The sequence below is a fragment of the Sparus aurata genome, chromosome 18 (assembly GCF_900880675.1).
Source record: "Sparus aurata chromosome 18, fSpaAur1.1, whole genome shotgun sequence".
Classification (NCBI taxonomy): domain Eukaryota; kingdom Metazoa; phylum Chordata; class Actinopteri; order Spariformes; family Sparidae; genus Sparus; species Sparus aurata.
Genome location: NC_044204.1, coordinates 1,481,124 through 1,499,849, shown reverse-complemented (window position 1 = coordinate 1,499,849; position 18,726 = coordinate 1,481,124). Strand labels below are relative to the sequence as shown.

Below are 18,726 nucleotides of genomic sequence, written 5' to 3'. Positions count from 1 at the left end.
TTACCTTTAAAGGCATCGTCCAGAGGAGCCAGCATTGTCAGAGCCTCGGAGCCTGTCAGGTGGGGGGTCAGACCGGCTTCCACAAACAGCTTTGCTGCCGTGTCCACAGATGAGCTTTCAGCCAGCTCCAGCAGAACTTTGGCTGAAAAGATTAAACACTGAGTGGATGTACTGTAAGGAGTGCTATTTCTACTAAGTAGTAACTGGATATACTGTTTGTTCTTCAGAACTTCTGTAGTTTAACAGCAGTACTCTCAGTAAAACATACAGGAGTGTCTTCAGTATGAGATGCTGTAGTGGTCCCATCAGTAGTATGAACTGCAGGTCAGTACCTGAGTCGGGGATGAGCAGCTCGTTGATGTAGTGCACGACTCCGTTGGTTCCAAGCTGGTCCTTCTTGGTGATGATGGCCTTCCCATTCAGAGTCATCTCATCTCCGTCACAGCCGACCTCCAGCACGGTGCCCTGCAGGGTCTCCATCGGAGTCCCTGACACAATCGACTCGGCACACTGCATGTTCTTCAGGATGTGGTAGTTCAGCAGGTCTGGAGGTTCACAGGAGGACTGACTTCAGAGTCACGTTCAGCAATGTTGCAGTCCGTCTAAAACTACTAAATTAACAAGCCGGTCACCTCTCAGCGCCACAGGGTCTCCCAGGATCCTGTTCAGGGTCTCCTGAGGAATCTTCTCAAAGGCCTCGTTGGTTGGGGCGAAGACGGTGTACTGACCCTCCTCCTCCAACATGCCGGTCAGACCTGCAGCGGTCATTGCCGTCTGAAACACAAACACAGGTAGTCAGTGTCTTTTCCACCTTCTCTGGGTAACATTCATTCATTGACTGACACGTGTACTCACACGCAGCGTCTCCAGATCATCGTCAATGTCGAGGATCGTGTTCACGTTGTTGGAGACGGCGGTGATGACTCGATCGACCACGTGGACAATGCCGTTGGTGGCGTGTTGGTCAGGTTTGATCAGACGAGCGCAGTTCACCGTCACAATCTGAGGAGGTGAGGGAGAGATCAATCATCGTATTGATCAACAGGCACAAAGTAATTACTGCGTGGACCAATCACCAAACTGGACTTGATGACTATCAGTCTGCTAGAGTGTGTTACAGTGTATGTGTTACACTGAGTGTGTTAGAATGTGTTAAAAAAGTGTGTTACAATACAGTGTGTAACACGTTGTGTTACTGTGTTTGTTATAGTGTGTTTCAGTGTGTGTGTTACTGTGTTTGTGATAGTGTGTTACAGTGTATGTGTTACAGTGTGTGTGTTACAGCATGTGTATTGTGTGTCACTGACCCCGTTGCTGTAGTGGTGGATGTGCACATGGAAGTCCTGGTACATGGAGGCGAAGGAGGATCCGTGTCTGAGCTCCTCGGAGGTCAGTCGGCGGTTCACCATGTGGTAGTGAAGAGCGTTCAGCAGCTCGATGTTCACATTGCTTACCAGAGCGTCCAGGATCTCCTGCAACACAACAAAAACAAAAACATCAACACAGGGGTTTGTTTGTTCAGTACTTGTGGCAGCAGGACAGTGTGTGTGTGTGTGTGTGTGTGTGTGTGTGTGTGCTGACGGTTGGCAGGGCGGCCCAGGCCTCGTTGCTCGGGGCGAAGAAGGTGAAACTTCCCGGACCTTCGATCTCCTCCCTCAGTTTGGCTCGTTCAGAGTACATTTGGGTGGTGGAGGCTCCGACCACGCCCAGAGTGTTGTAGATGTTCACTAGAGGCAGTGCTGAAACGACACATCGTCCATTCACCAACACATTTACAATGAACCTGAAGTGTCTCTACAGCTGAGCTGAGTTTACAGCTCCATCATCCTGTTATAACTTCATGATGTGATCCATGAATGGATCACTGTCTTCATGAACTTTACTGAAACATTAAGAGAGAAATAAATGATGAAGCGTGTATGTGGATGCTGAGATCAGAGGTCGTACCAGCAGGACAGCCCTTCTCTCCAGGAATCTTCTCATAACCAGGACAGCATTCGTAGGTGATCACCCTGCAGCAGGAACAACAACACTATCAAACATTCATCGGACACAAACCCTCCACTTCCTGTCTTCCTTCTTGTGGTCCTGTGCTGCTCGGAGTTCAGACCCACTGAAGCCTCTTCCAGTGTCATGTTCTGCAAATTTCAGCCTCAGGAGAGAAAAACTTCACGTTTGTCTATAAAACTGTTTCCAGCTCAGAAGCTCGTAACCTCTCTGTAATATTTCTGCTGCAGGCAGACACATAAATTCCTGTCTGTATATACTAATGCTAATAAAGTTAGGTGAAGAATCACAGACTTTGAGAATCTGCAGGTCGCTCTGACTGTTTCCATGACAGTAAATGTTATTTCCTCATCCAGAGGAGAAAGTTGTTTAGAGTCTGGATCCTCCAGAACTGAACCTGGATCAGAACTGCTCCACTGTTTGACTGAACTCTTCCTGCAGCAGGGCGGCAACTCCCCGTTATTTTCATTATCAGTTAATTGTTTAGTCTATAAAATGTGAAACGGTTTCCCAGAGCTCAGAGTGACGTCTTCAAACAGTCCAAAACACAAATACTCTTCATCTAGTATCAGAGACGACAGAGACAAGCTGGAACCAGATCACGGTTAACTGATTATTAAACTTGTCTGTGATTTGTTTGCTTTCAATCGACTAATTGATCGATTCTCTTTCCTGCAGGACCAATCAGATCTGTCCATGAAAAACTGTTGGACAGATCAAACATGAAATATGATGCGTGTCAGAAGTACAAAGATGGCGTCAGCTCTGCCTCAAAATGCTTCGACATAAAACACAAAGGCACGACGACGATGACTAAATTGTTTTCAGTTTTTGACAAATACACATTTCTAAAGACTCAAATTAGATCAGAATCAGGAGCCAAACGAGTGATGGCTACATCGAAAAGAGACCAATACTATTTTGTGAACAGCAGGCACAGCACTGCCCTGTTGAATATGATGATTTTACAAAGTCAATGTACTTTACCATAGACAGTATGGACAGGAGCGAAGCTAATGTCAGTAAAGTCTTATTACAGTTATGTCTTTGCAGATGATGAACTCAAAGCTAATATTAAAAGCTAGCCATACCTGACCCGGCTACTGCTGGCCTAGCCATGGTAGCCAATCTGACAAATCAATAGCAGAGATTTAGAGCCAACCATAAACACTTTGAGTCATATTCAGTCTCAGCTGACTCATCCTGATCGCTGAGTACAGCAGCTTTAGGTTTGCTGTGAAAACACCGAAAACTTTTCTCGTCTCCTCTGGATGTCTGGAGCTGCTCTCGGCTAATGGCACATGTGTGCTGTAATGAGGCGTGGAGGCCAAGCTCAACCTTCATGACTTTCTGTAGAGATTTCCATAATAAATGTGTCTCAGCCATCTGGGCTCATAAAGCTCATTTCCTCCGAGAGAAGTAGAATCTGAAGCCAGACCAGACATCCGACGGTGGACCCACACCCATTGCCAGGAAAAACACTGAACCAGCCGGAGCCTCCATGGGTCTCCACTTCCTGTCACTACAAAATAAATGGTCGCAGAGAGAGAATAGTTTCTCCTGTAGGTGCATCATTTATATAAATAAATGTCAAGATGTCTTCTAAGAGAATTCAGTAACACAGTAATTTTTGGTTCAACTGTGATTGATCAGTGTTGACTTCACACCACAACACTGAACTTTAGGAAGAAAGGAGCTTTATGTTATTTGCTAACACACTAAAATGACATGCATAGCACAAATATTTAAACTGACACACAGAGATTAAAACCTGGTCTCAAGTCTCCAAAACTTTAAACACATTTTCTGCTTTACACACATTTTGCAATTCAAAATGGCACTTTTTAAATGCACTGAACACGGTTCTCTGCATAAGACACAACAATCTGACATAAAGTCCCATGTTTGCCATTTCAAAACACTGCCATTCAAAATGAAACTACATGAGCTAACTGGCCACTACATGTGCCACCTGGCCAAACAATTGTTACCGTAACTGTTACCACTTCAATCAGGAAGTAAACTCTAAAAGACCACAGGTGAGCTGTTTTTTTTCCAAAAACAATGGAAGATGTTGTAGAGAGAGGAAGAGAAGGAGTGAGGGTGAGAATGAGAGGGGGAGGAAGAGTGAGAGGTAGGGTTAGAGTTGGTAGAGGAGCTCATGGCCAAAGAAGACAACAACTTTCAAATGAAATCAGAGCAACCTTAGTTGATCATGTCATCAAGTGCAGCCTCTCGCAGTGTCAGATTTTCTTTCTGCAATTTTCTTTTTCAGTTTACTTTTTTGTGAGCATATTTTTGTTCACTCTAATGTAAATATATCTGCTGTACATATGTTGCACTGACTTGTTTGGTGAAAAATAAAAAAATAAATATTTCAATAGTATGTGTGTGTATCTGCAAATATTTCTGTGCATGTGAACAATCTGGAGAATTCTCTACAATTTAAACTATTTTCGTATTATGGCATAGCATACTAAAGATGAGAGTGCTTTTCATAATGCCCAACAGTGTGTAGTTGGTTAGACAAAAATCTGGTAATATGAATGAAGTGTGTACCACTTGGTGCAAAGGTTTGATTTTGATAATGCTATATGTAGTTTTGGTTGCAGTGCTTCATTTTGCACGATATATGAAGTATTTTGCAGTTTGGGTGTGTGGTTTTGTGAATTGTGTTGAGTATTTTGATGAAACTAGCCTAGTTTGCAAAATTGTGTTTTAGCAGTTGGAAAAACTGTAATTATGTGGCGTGAATGGAGACAGTGGAGATTAGAAATCTGATGGATGAGAAACTTGATTCAGCTCTACGTCGGTTCACTGAAAACAAACTGCTGCAGAAAGACGCCTCATTTTGACGACATCCACAACTTTCTCAGGTCTCAGCTTTGAACTTTAAATCAAATCATCAGAGAATGAATAACACAGTCATGTTTTTGTTTATAATCATCAGAAAGACCAATGGTTTATCATGAACAACACATCCATTCGCTCCGATCACCTGCTCTGCTACACACAGGCTCAGGACTGTGTGCTATGGAGCTGGCAGGGTAACGTCCGGTTAACGTCTGGGTCAGCTGATACAGACATACGGCTCTTCTGACTGATTTCTAGAGACGTTAATGGTTGCCGTGCACATGTGAAAACAACTCTGAATGAAATTAACTGAACATCTGGAGTTAGAAACAGAAGAAACTTCCGGAGCTGCTGCAGCCTCGGATCACAGCAGCAGTAAAATGTAAACAGCTGGAGATCAGCTACTGATGGAGTGTGTGTCTGTTTGTGTGTGTGTGTGAGAGAGTGAGTGTGTGTGTGTGCATGCGTGCGTGCGTGCGTGTGTGTGTGTGTGTTTGCACACACAGTGGACTGATTATTAAACCAGATGGAAACCCGACTGCTGTTTGGTGTGCACATAAACAAAGATGGCCACTGTGGACTTCTGACAAAACAAACAGAGCAAGGTCACAGTAATTCAGCCGCCGGGGTCGAGCCGCTCGACAGGAAGCTTCAAGAAACACCCAGCAGAGAGAAATACAGCTTTGACTTCAGTCAGCAGTCGGAGTGAAAAGCTTTCCTCTAGATTAAACCTTGAGTTGGTCTGAGAAATGTTTCTCTGATTCAAATATGAAACAGCTCCAAAATAAACAAAGAAGAGTCTCTGAGAAAGTTAAGGAAGACGAAACGACGTTTCCAGATGTGCTGAGTAATGCGCTGCTCAGAGAAGAAAGAAGACAGTGTTAGTGTGGAGCAGGAGGGTCCAAACTTAAGACTGATGGAGCCAAACCTGAACAGTCCTCCACAAACCAGAACACCTTCTTTGTTCGGATTAGGAAATAGAAAGGATAATTATGGATCAAAAACAATGAAAAAATGTGGAGAGTTATTTACTTGGGAAAACCTAGGAAAGTTGTGGCACTTAGAAATTGTAAGTAAATTCTACAAGGGCGATCATCAAGTAAACTTTACTTGCGGTTATAACTTTCTTTCACTAGCAAACCTCGGCCAATTTACTGATGATTACTAATATGGTCATTGAATTTTACTCTGACTGCTTCAAACTAAAAAATCTCACCTAAAACCAATGGCTTTTCAAGGTAATTTTTAAATACTTTTTCTAACCTGTATTTATGGACTATATTTAAGTAACATTTACACAACATTTTACATATTTTCTCTACAGTTTAAATTGTCTAAATTTGTTCTTAGTGTTTCTGTTTATTGAGACAATGACTTTTAAAAAAATGAGGCAACTGTTTAATTTAACAACCCATTTATTTTTCTTAAGTGACAAAACAAACAACAAGGTATAGTTCTCCCTAAGATGACATTTATTTTATCATTTACTCACCCCTTTGTCGATAGAAGGATTGGTGAAGTTTGGTCAACATTCTGTCTTACAGACGTTTTTTCCACTCAACTGCAGCGAGTGGTATATTAGCTTCAAACGTCCACACTGAAAAAAGTAAATCTTAGAATATGTAATTGTAACATAATTAAGCCTGTGATAATAACAATTAAAAACAAAATTTGTCTCTTGACATGAAGATATCAAGTTGTGACTTAGTCAACATTTGTTCAAAACACAAGTCATTTTGATTTTTTCCCCTATCAAGCTGTATGCAAGTGGCTCAACAAATCTTCTTATGCAGAACCACACAACACACAATTTGCTTGTTGTATTAACTATGCTCCAACTGCGCCCTGTGTGGTGCATTCTGGGTACTTTGCGCCAACCGTCTGAGCACTGGCAGGGATGTGTTTTTTCTTCCACGTAACGTTAATCAGACGGCGCCGCGTTTTCGGCTGCATGCAGAAAACACCTGTGCGGTGTTAGCTGTTACCAAGGGGTTTTACCCGTAAGTTGGCCGTGTGTGTCTGGGTGTGGGTGGCCGGCTTTTGGTCGCAGCGTTGGCTGTAGCCTGGTAAGTTAGCTCTGCTTGTTAGCCACTGAACCGCAACTGGTCCTCTTGAGCTGCCTCTCTGCTGATATCCTGTAAAATATATGTGAATCCATGTTCAGGTGCATAGTACAGCTTAATTTTTTATTGAAGTTATAGACTAATGTCAAAAACATCAATATTTCAATACCTATCGATCCTAAACTGATAGGATATAATTTCCCAGTCTGGGATCATTAAAGTAATTCTATCTATCTATCTATCTATCTATCTATCTAAACATTTGAAATAATTTCACGAAGTTTAGAGAGTGCATCCTATATGATGATGATGTTGTTGCTATTTGTCTCTTTTGTATGCATTTGTGTTGTTAGGGTCTGGAAACATATAAGCTTTGCTTATTCCAACCCCTTTTAAACTCTTGTAGTACTGTGTACTGTGTGCTGCGAAATTTGGTCTTTTGTGAATATTCAGTTTGAAATAAATTTTTCTAATTACAAAAATGGTCATGTTCAACAGTACCGATAACAGCTGCAGTTTGCACTCGCTTTTACACGCACAAACAACCTGTAGTAAATAAGGCCTGATGGACCTTATGCACAACTCTAGTGATTCCTGAACCTTATTTCCTGTCTCTCATTATTGGAAACACTGAATAATACAGATGTGCATGTAGCATGCAGAGAGGAGAGGACAGAGGAGAGGGGAAGAGAGAAGGGGGAGGAAATTGGACAGAGGAGAAGAGAGAAACAAGGAGAGGAGAGCAGAGGAGAGATGAGAAGACAGAGGAGAAGGGAAAAAATGGGAGAGGAGAGCAGAGAAGAGAGAATCAAGGAGAGGGGAGTGGAAGAAAGAGGAGGGAAGGGGAGAGAAGAGGAGAAAGGAGAGGGGTGGAGAAAGAAAAGAACACAGGAAAAGGTAGGAGAGAGGAGAAAAGAGATGCGAGGAGAGATAATCATTACCCCAAATTTCACTCCGTTTTTCATGTCAGAAATATGATTTAATTCATTGACATTTTAGATTTATTTCTCATAAGATACTGAGTTAATTTAGAGACTTTTAGAAATGCATTCCCACTCATGCACTGTGTGATAGGCCATATAGTTTAATTACATCTCTGAAAATATATTTTTCGTCATCTCCAACTGAAAGAACCACCAAAACGCACTTACAATAAAGACTACTTATTGAAAGGATGCATTCTGTTTCTGTTACTGAGTTGTTATAAAAGGCAATGATCAGCCTTAGGTATCTAATACTTCACTTAATTCTGTCAATTTTCATTTTTTTGCTTTTCATGCATTATACAAAATTTCATCAAGCAATATACAATTTTTATCATTCAAGTAAGCTTATTGATTGTTTAAATACATCATTTGAAAAAATTAGATTAGATTACTTTTTTATCATATTGATACATCACACAAGAAGGCTCAACATTTGTTCGTTTTTGCCTGAACAAGGACTGAAACTGTTTTCAGGCCAACCAGCATGCAAAATAAAAAGTTGTGAACCACAAGGTGAGCCAAAATAATTGAACTGAATAATTATTATGATTTTTTATCTCATTATTATGACTTTTTATCTCATTATTATTACTGAAACTGTTTTCAGGCCAACCAGCATGCAAAATAAAAAGTTGTGAACCACAAGGTGAGCCAAAATAATTGAACTGAATAATTATTATGACTTTTTATCTCATTATTACTTTTTATCTCATTATTATTACTTTTTATCTCATTATCATGACTTTCAATGGGGATTTCTTTTCATCTATTTTTTTTTCCTTGGTAGAAATGGGCTTCCATATGTATTACAATTCTGTTTCTTAAAGTGAAACTCTCGCCAAAAAGCAACCGAGGTTTTAATTGTGATTGAATATGAGTCAAACCTTCGTCTAAAATTATACTTACGACGAAAGAGGCACTTTTAAGATTTACAGTAGTTTCGTTTTCGGGCAAGCTAATTTTCAATGGTGTCAGGGGCACTCTATCGCTAGCATCAAAATCGCTACTTTTAAAACACAAAGAAGGCTCGACACAACATGAAACTTTGCTCGTAGTATCACCAGGGTCTCTACACATGAACACGAGCATTGAGAACATTGTTTGTGCATGCAGAGTTTACTAAAAGGAAGGCTTTTGGACAACTCACCATTGGAGCTGGATCTCCGGCACGCCACCGTCATGGCAGACAAAAAGTGTCTATCCCCGAGTACGACCGAACAGGCAGGAGAGTAATGGTGGACCTCCTACCTATTAGGTCGCACTCGGGGATCGACACTTTCTGTCTGCCATGACGGCGGCACGCCGGAGGTGCTACTGCTAACGTGAGTTGTCCAAAAACCTTCTTTTTAGTAAACTCTGCATACACAAATCAATGTTCTCAGTGCTCTTGTTCATGTGTAGAGACCCTGGTGATACTACGAGCAAAGTTTCATGTTGTGTCATTTACACGAAGGTTTGACTCATATTCAATCACAAATAAAGCCTCGGTTGCTTTTTTGGCAAGAGTTTCACTTTAAAAACCAGAAATATGAACCATTTTTGAAAATCAAATTTGGAGAATATTAAAAAAAAAAAAAAAAAAAATTGTTCAAAGGGACCAATAAAGGCTCCATTTTAAAAAATTTGAATTTTCGGACAATTATTCGATGGTTCAAGCAAGTTGTATTTAAAGGGGAAGTGAACAAGAATTCAATATAATGTACTCAAGTGAAAAACCCTGAATGCCTTACCTTCAAGATGATTTAGCTGCTCCTGCCTCCATTAAACCTGACCGCCGTCTTCGTCTTATTGTGTATTGGGGGACAACGAAGCGCATGGTCCTGTATGCGCGTGACAAGGCGCATGCGCGGATTCAAAACTTGCAACACTATCAAAACTTACTTGGTATTTCTGAGTTTATGTGCAATGACTATGAAACCTTTGAGTAGTACGGAGCCCTGGAGGTGACATGGATGGGTTTTTTTTTATCTCGTGAGTGCGACTTACTATCTCACACGCGCGTCTTACTGTATCTCGCGCGCCCGACTTACTATCTCGCGCGCCCGACTTACTATCTCGCGCGCGCGACTTACTGTATCTCGCACTTGCGAGATATTAATTCAAGCGCATTTTGACGTAATTAAACAGTGCAGTCGGTTAAATGCAGGCTTATTATCATGGATCGAGACCGTCTCAGAATTTTAATTGATTAATTAATTAATTAAAGATAATAAAGTGTCTTATTGTTATTGTGTAACGGTAAGAGGTACATGTAACTGGTATTTTGATGATCCACGATGAGTGTCCAGGTGTTTTAATAGCTATTTTAATGGCTATTATGCTAGCCATGATGGAGGAGTTGTAAAGGTAATAATAGTTTGGTTATAATTAAAATAACGTTGCAGCAGTCACAACTGGCAATCAGGACAAAAGATTCACAATGGATGCAGGTGCATATAGTATCATATTCATGTGAAGGTTGTGACAGAAAACCTACATTTACTAAAATACCTTCAATTTTCCACGACATTCTCACACAGACCACATTCTCTCGGCTTTCACAGTACACTCAACACGTTTGTTGTCTTCTGTTATTATATAAAACAGATATACTATTGCTATTTATACCACAAGGGGGCGCTGTTGTATAAGACAGATCATAGTTAACACGCTGCACGTAGAGAGGTCAGAGTGCATCAACATGGCGATTATGTACGATACAACGCTGCTACTGAGAACAATGTTACAGTATAAGTTGTTGAAGTAAACGGCACTTGTTCATGATTCCAGCGTTCCATCATTGTTGAGTTAACACCACAACGTTCACTTCATTGAATCATTTGAGCCAGAGTGCCACTGCATCTTACTTACTATCTCGCGAGTGCGAGTTATTATCTCGCACGCGGCAGTTACTATCTGTGCGAGATAGTAGGTCGTGCGTGCGAGATAGTAACTGGCGCGTGTGAGATAATAAGTCGCACTCAACGAGATAAAAAAAACCCTATCCATGTCACCTCCAGGGCTCCGTAGAATAGTATGTGAAAATACATAATAAATTTTACTTTTCCCACACAGTTTATTTATTACATGAAAGACATTTATAGATTGACTTGAATAATTCCAGTTCTCACTGATACTTACAATTAGAAAATAAAAATTGTGACGGTTAACCTAATAAATATTACTATACCACAAAATATTTTTTTCAGTGCATATTTAAAGAGCATTTTTTGTCTCACAAATTAAGAAAACTGTTTCTCACTCAAACCTCAGGCGGCCCGTCGTTGACACTTCGGGCAGAATGAAGGTTTGGATGCATGTAACCGTGGCAACAAACATCAAACTGCAGTTTGAATACAGAAATCAGAGCAGAGATGCTTTTAGATTAAGCTGAATCAAAGCAGTCTGCACGTTTAAAAAAAAAGTCACCAGCTCCTTCTGTCCTCGGTGTCCTCGCTACACCTGCTGCTTCAACAGTCTGTTCAGACCCAGTGATGGAAACCGATCACCAGAATAACACAGGAATAACCTTATTTAATACTTATTACTGGGTTATTATCATTATCATTCATTTCTAATGTGTTCAGCTCTTTTTAATGAATGCTCGTTTAGTTTGTCAATTTTCTACAGGAGATCAATAAAAATGTTATTCTAACCTTTATTCATATATCATCATACGGAGCCCCATAAGAGACATGGGGGAATCTTGCAAAAAATGTCCTAATTTAGGTCAATGTATTTCCGGGTCAGGGAAACCGAAAAAAAAAAACCAAAATTATACATCAAGTAGTTCCGACCAAGCAATCTGATGCGGGAATGAGTTATCAGCAAACGGGCACGCCACGAGAGAGAGTCCCGTAAAATGATGGCAAAACAAATGTACGCCACCGTGAGTGACAGCAGAGATGAGGAGTTTGCTGCGAGTGCTGATTGGCTAAACCGTTTCCACTGCCGCAACAACTTCACTTGCAGAAGACAACTATTGCCCAGAAGGATGCCAGAGAATTCACAGAGAAGCTGGCGAAGTTTGTGACATTTTATTTACCTGGATTTTTAAGAGGAAGGAATTAAACGCCTGTCCCAAATTGCCGCCTGGTCCCAAATAAACGCCTGGTCTGTTAAGTGATTGAAACAAATAAACGCCCGGCTATTATTTATTTTCCCTTTGGTGTGAGAGACACTATTGTGACTGTGTTGAAAACGTTTTATAAAAAATATAAAAGAAAAAAAAACAACATCTTTGTTATAACTTGGGCGATAAAAATAAGCATTTTCTGTTTATCTGTGCAGTATTGATTTAGTTCGGGAAATTCCGAGACCGCGATAAAACATTAACATCAGCTCAGACTTCACTCATCTGGGACTAGAAAATAGTTATTAGTCAGACCCCATGTGTTTTCATGGAAACGCGACACAAAAACCTTTCAAATTTGAGAGCAAATTGTCCATCAACATGGATATATTTTGATTATACATTTTATTTTTGTTGGTATTAGTTGTATATTAATACTGCTTAGTTAAAGCTGCAAGCAGCAATGAACAGGCCCTCGCAGGCCGCGCGTGTCGGGGCATGCTGCTGTCGGTTGCATGCTACTGCCGGTATGAAATAATGTACGCTAAGTCAGAAAAACTGAGTGAACTGCTGTATGATTCCCCGGACAAAGAATGAGTCGATGGTCCGCTTCTGGAGCTGGCTGAAGAGAATGTCCACACGAGGCATGATGCAATGAAATAGTTTCAGGAAGAAGCTGAAAGTATCATCCTCCAGTAGCCTCACAAACCCTCCAGCTACCCACACAGTGGTAGGCTCAAACTCCCCTGATGGTTTCAAAACACTGGATGATGTCACCTTTGTGCTCAAACACAGTGTTCGCGGCACAGATATGGAAGTTCCATCTTACTGTGCTTGCTCTTGGGAGTCTTTGTGCCACCACTCTATCAAGCACACTGGTTCTCTTGGGAGATCTTGAAAAAAATCCAGAGAATCCAGCGAGGTCAGAGGATAACTGATTAACTAATGGGGTGTGAGATGTCACCTGCTGCATGATGAAAGCTGAAGAGAAAGAAAGATGAATATTTCAAAAGCTGAAAAGGCAGAAAAACTGAAAAGTAAGAGGGCTGAAAGAGCTTTGAAAGGTGAACAGTTTCTGTAGCTGCACATATGCTGGAGCAGTAGCAGAACCAAAATTGAAAATGTCTCCATAAGAATCAATGTAAGAGGGCTGAAAGAGCTTTAAAAGGTGAACAGTTTCTGTAGCTGCACATATGCTGGAGCAGTAGCAGAACCAAAATTGAAAATGTCTCCATAAGAATGAATGGGAAAACACCTCCCAAACTCCTGCAATTTTTGAAGAAAATGTAATGGTTATAGCCAATATTGTGCTAGTAATGAGTGAGTAAAGTGAGTAATGAGTAACAGGAGACATTGCTGAACTCTGTGATGTCTTTTTTTATTTCTGTAGAGTGAAAAATTAAACGGCAGAGCGCGAGACAAAACAGGTACCGCCTGCTCTCCCCCAGAAATTTAGGCTCAAAATTAACATTGCGGCTTATGGGGGAGTTGCTGGAGTGATTGTCGCTCTGGGGCTCCTACAGCCAAAAGTGTAAGTCCTACATCTGAAATAAGACCATCAGCTGAAAGCCAACAAGATTTACTACATTTCTATACATATATTGTCCATGTGAAGTAAGATGTGGGATCCAAATCAAGCTGAAGAGAATTTTTTCTCCAGATTTCTAGCTGCTTTCCACCCTAGTGATGATGTCACGCACTCTAGCTCACGAATACACACCCATTATAAAATCAGAAGACAGCCTAAAATCCTTAAAACTAAAACTGTGATCATTTCAAAACCGTAAAAGATTTCAAAAAGCCAAATACGTGCCTAATAGTTCAAGGTCTTCTGACTCATTTAAAGATGGAATGGTGTCTGCAGCTCAAACTATAAGGTGCAAGAAGAGGTTGAAAGTCGATGAGTTTTGAAGAGGATTTGAAGATTTTCCCATTTACTTTCCATTCACAATAATTAGACTGCGACCAGAGCGCCACCTATTAGCTGATTTGCACCAAATTTTACACAGACAATCATTAGGCCATACCACACAATTATGAACATTTATGTGATAATCGCACAGTATTTTGTAAAGATATGCAAGATTGTCTGTTTTCAACACATTGGTCCTCATTTATCAAACGAATGTACGGCAGAAAACTGTGCTTACAACCATTTCCACTTAAGCTTCGGCATTTATCAATTTGGACGTGAGCGGAAGCTACGATCAGATCTCATGTCAGGTCTGAGCTCGTGTACGCAAATCTGAGTCTGTGGATTTGTGGTGCAGCACAGCAAAATCTGGCTGAGTCTGAAAATAATTATTAAACATACCTCAGCTGTCATTAAGCATAAGCAGTCACATATTTGGAACAGATCAAAACAGATTCTTAAAATGGATAAAACAAAATTAAAAAAATAATTTTAAAAAAGTCCACGTTTTTACTGATACCACTTTTTTTTTTAAATAAAATATGACAACTAATTAACGGAATACCTAATAACCCCGCTGGCAAACCCTGCTACAGAGCAGGAACGGACCACACATGGGTCACAGTGGAGCTGCTTCGGGTTGCTAAAGGGCAGGTGGCTCCGTCTCGGACCAGCAGGGGGAACGCTGCTGTATACCCCAGAGAAAGTGTGCGATATTATTTTGGCCTGTTCAGTTTTGCACAACATTGCAATAGTGAACGGAGTGCCTTTGATGTGCTGGCGCTGCCAGGATGCCAATCTCCATCTCTGAAAAGTTTATCTTCTTGCCAGTGTTTCTTCTCTCCATGTTTGACCTCAGTGGGCGAGGCCTCCGAACCAGGAATATTTAAGGGCGTAACATGTTAATGATGATCAAATTCAGCCGCCGCATTTATCAAGACCCGATCCTTCATACGCTGGGATATAGGGCTGGGTATTGTTAAGAACCTCACGATTCGATTCGATTTCGATTTCGATTTCGATTTCTTTAGGTTGCAATTTGATTCAATATCGATTTGATTCAATATTGATTTAAATGCTTCGTATCGATTCAGTAATAAGTAGTAATAAACAAATAATTCATTAGAGTACCTGTTGATAATTTTTTAATTAAAAAAGTAATCTTAAATTATAAATCTTTCCTCTAGGAAGTTCTAGTTCGAATTGTAAACAAAGGTACTCGATGTGTTTAGTTATAAAATAGTGCAACCATAGTTCAGCTGAGAAAGTGCCATTGTTTCTGGGACTGCATGGTACACTTTTGTCTGACAAAAACATAGACATAACCGCGGTCCCTCCGCCCCCACGGCTAGACGCGAGGGGGTAACACATTGACACTGAACCCCCCTCTCTCTCCGGAGGAGAGTGCAACCCGCGGGTGCACGGTGCAGCAGCCATTGTGAGACCGGCTGCGCTGGGAGTTTACAGTCTCCGAAAGAGCGGTGCGTCAGACATCGGCTACCCGCCTCCGCAGTGTTTCCGCGGCACATCACCCTCCGACCCTCGAGCGAGGTCGCGGGCGAGGTGCTTCCAGCTGCTGGAGGCGGGGACCGAGAGGCGTCCGGCGAGGGACAGCAGGTGGTCGGGGGGCGCTCCTTGCCTAAATCGATTCAGAGGATTTTATGAATCGATATTGAATTGGCAAAAAATATATTGCAATGCATTGATGAATCGATGTTTTTACCCACCCCTACTGGGATTGGTCAGATATGAATGTTTCATAAATCACACGTGTGTCCTGTCGTAAGACCAATTCTGCGCTCAGATCTGCACCCGTTTTCACGCAAGATTGATAAACGAGGGCCAATGTGCAAGAAATTGTTGTTTTATATTTTGGGCATTTAAATTCTTCTGATAACTTTTTGTCAGGAGGGTGTACAGATGCTACATGCAAAGTCTGGTGCAAATCGGTCAAATTGCCTAGGAGGAGTTCGAAAAAGTACATTTTTCATTTATCCTGATTTTGCGAATGGAAAGTTACAGAGAAAATGGGCGTGGCCCACACCACACAATTCAGCTCAACTAAGGGAACACGTAGATATAACGTTCAACAATGTGCTACATATTATGTGGGATTTATGGGCCAAAAACGCTTTTGCATTAAAAATAGCGCCACCTGCTGGTCATTTTTGGTGTGTGAGTTACAGGGGCCATTCTATAGCACCTCTATGATTCCCATTTCCATAAGTGTTATGGTGTGGGCACAGTGCCAAATATTAAATTAAACGGCCACCAGAGCGCCACCTAGTGGCGGATCGGTAAACCCTTTGTCAGCTGTCCGCAGGAGGGCACTGACAATAATTGTACCAAGTGTCGTGTTAATCCGATGAACCATTGTGGAGATATAAATTACTTCAATTTAAAGAGCGCCACATTGTGGTCATCGCCTAAAGCTTTGCACAGGGCCTCAGGGCTCATGTGGAAGTAGTAACTGAGTTTCATGTCATTAGACCACACCAATGTGGAGATATGCAACACTTCCTGTTTTGAACCAAATCTGCAGGAAGTTGTTATTTAATAACTTGAGTATTGTTTGGACTATCAAAATTCTTTTAACAACTTTTTGTCAGGAGGGTCCACAGATGCTGTGTCCCAAGTTTCGTGCAAATCGGTGAAATCGCCTTGGAGGAGTTCAAAAAGTATGTTTTCGACATTTGGGCAAAATGGGCGTGGCCTGTACCACGAGATTCAACACAATTCACTGAACATGTGGATATAAGGTTTTTGAATGTGCGACAAAGTATATGGGAGTTATGAGCCAAAACGCACTTTCTTTAACAACAGCGCCAACTAGTGAAGGAAATTCAGGACGACAATAGATTATACAATTTTTCACCAGGTGTAACTTATATTCCAAGTTTGGTGAGTTTTGGGGAATGTTGAGGCAGTGAAAAATGCCGCCATTTTGGCGGAAGAAAAAAAAATCCTTAGAAAAACAACAGGGACCTCACAGCCCTAAAAATACAAAAAGGGAGCATGCACAGCACACCCATGGGAGAGGTTAGAGTTTTATTTTGAGATTGGCCTCAAATATAAAGACATTAAATCAGTGCTTGGCAGTAGACACGGTTTTCTCATGAGTGAGAGACATCTGAAGAGACTACAAAATGCAAGGGGACTCTTTCGTCACAAAGCGTACTCTGACCTTGCGGTCCTGGTTGAATTCATTACCAACTAACTGCAATACTCTGTACAGCTTCATGGGTACCGTTGGATGTACGCTAAATGTAACTTTATGATTGTTAGACTGGTATACCTTAACGTCAGAGCAGGGAAGCGATGAGCGCTGACATTAGTTTAAGCTAGCGTAACATTAACGCTAACTCCATTTCCCCCTATATTATTCACTATCCCAGGCTCTGTGTTGTTACGTCCTTGTCTCTTTGCATATGCATACTGTCCTCTTTTTGGACCTCTCTTGACTGCAGGAAATGCTCCAAATCCTCCTCCATGACTCATACTTTTTGCTGATTCCAAGTGACCGCAAGCGACCAGCAAAGTGTTACAGCTTTTGCTGGTTTTCGTAAAACCTTTGCAAGATTTCTCAAAAAGGACCCATCAATTCCCTGTACTTAGGTACAGTACTCCAGTACTATCATTTTACTTTCCACCAAACTCTATCTGAATTAACACTTAATGTACTGATAGAGAGAGACAGAGACCACTGCAGCAGGAAAACAGCTTTGCTCAAGAGCACATCGGTGGTGGTAAAGAGTGAGGCTAATATTAGCATGTTAGCTACTGTAAGAAAGGACAGCTGGAAGTCAAATAAAACTTAGTCTAGTCACAGAGTTTAGCTGCAGGACTGGAGGACCGAGCTGTGGACAGTCTGACGAACAGAGGCAGGAGAGACGTGGGAGGACGGACAGGGAGGAGGCTGGACGGGGGGAGGAGGGACAGGGGGAGGACAAGTTTGAGAGTTATGATTCTTCCTTCTGCTGACCTCTGACCTGCTGATCCTCCTCCACAGACACTGAGACACAAACAGAGGATAGAGACTGCAACTTCAAACAGGAGTGTAAATCTAATTAACCTGTCAGAGATGAGAAGAGCTGAGTGTTTCCACAGACTGACATTGTGTGTGTGTGTGTGTGTGTGCTGAATGATTTGTGTGTGTCGGGGTGTTCAGGTTCTCTCACAGCTTCACTTCCACAGAAACTTCCTCTTTTCTCAGTTTCCTGATGAAATAATTTGTTTGTGAGACTGAAACGTTTTAACATCCTGTGGCCTCACTGAGAGTCCACAACCACACACTCACTTCACACACACTCAAACACTGACGCACAAAAATACATGGACATTCGCCTGAAACACATCAAGACAGCAGTGAACATTAAAAAAAGCTGAATTTAATTAATCGAAGGAGCCACAGACACAACTGTGTCATTCACTGACACACACAGGAAACCTCAGTTTTCATGGAAACTAAAATAATTAGATAATTATAAAGTGTCTCCAACTCAACAACTCACTAAACTGACACATTTGTTAAGGCAGTCTGGGGACTTTCTCCATGAGGACAAAGAAGTAGCCTATATTGTTACTGTTTAGTGTCTTCTTCTGGTGTGGCGCTGCTCTGCTGGCAACCCAGACTTGGGTGCTGCTGCTGGTGCCGCTGCGGTTTTTTAAATTTATGTATAGTTTTTACTCGTTTTAATCTAAATTGCAGCGCCTGGTACGGACTGCTATGAAGGTGATGGGGAAGACTGACAAGCTCTCCCTTCAGTCCATCTATGAGCAGTCTGTACTCAGGCAGACGCGTAGGGTATTGTCAGACCCGTCCCACATCCTTCAAATAGAATAAAAGCTCTTGCC

General features: G+C 41.5%; 1 protein-coding gene and 1 long non-coding RNA gene across 2 annotated transcripts in view; both read right to left on the bottom strand.

Moving 5' to 3' along the window:
• tgfbi (transforming growth factor, beta-induced) overlaps positions 1–18,726 on the bottom strand; it is a 31,933-nt gene that overhangs the window by 8,682 nt on the left and 4,525 nt on the right. Inside the window, exons 3-9 of the mRNA XM_030395460.1 lie at positions 1,948–2,012; positions 1,582–1,739; positions 1,308–1,472; positions 856–1,002; positions 633–774; positions 333–545; positions 5–142 (exon numbers count right to left, since the gene is read on the bottom strand). Coding sequence (XP_030251320.1) covers positions 5–142; positions 333–545; positions 633–774; positions 856–1,002; positions 1,308–1,472; positions 1,582–1,739; positions 1,948–2,012 — 1,028 coding nt within the window. The remainder of the gene's footprint in view (positions 1–4; positions 143–332; positions 546–632; positions 775–855; positions 1,003–1,307; positions 1,473–1,581; positions 1,740–1,947; positions 2,013–18,726) is intronic.
• On the bottom strand, positions 5,103–9,832 carry LOC115568303 (uncharacterized). Its single transcript, XR_003981368.1, has 3 exons — positions 9,640–9,832; positions 6,859–6,995; positions 5,103–6,457 (listed from the first exon to the last, which is right to left on the bottom strand). It is a non-coding gene; the product is annotated as an uncharacterized LOC115568303 (long non-coding RNA).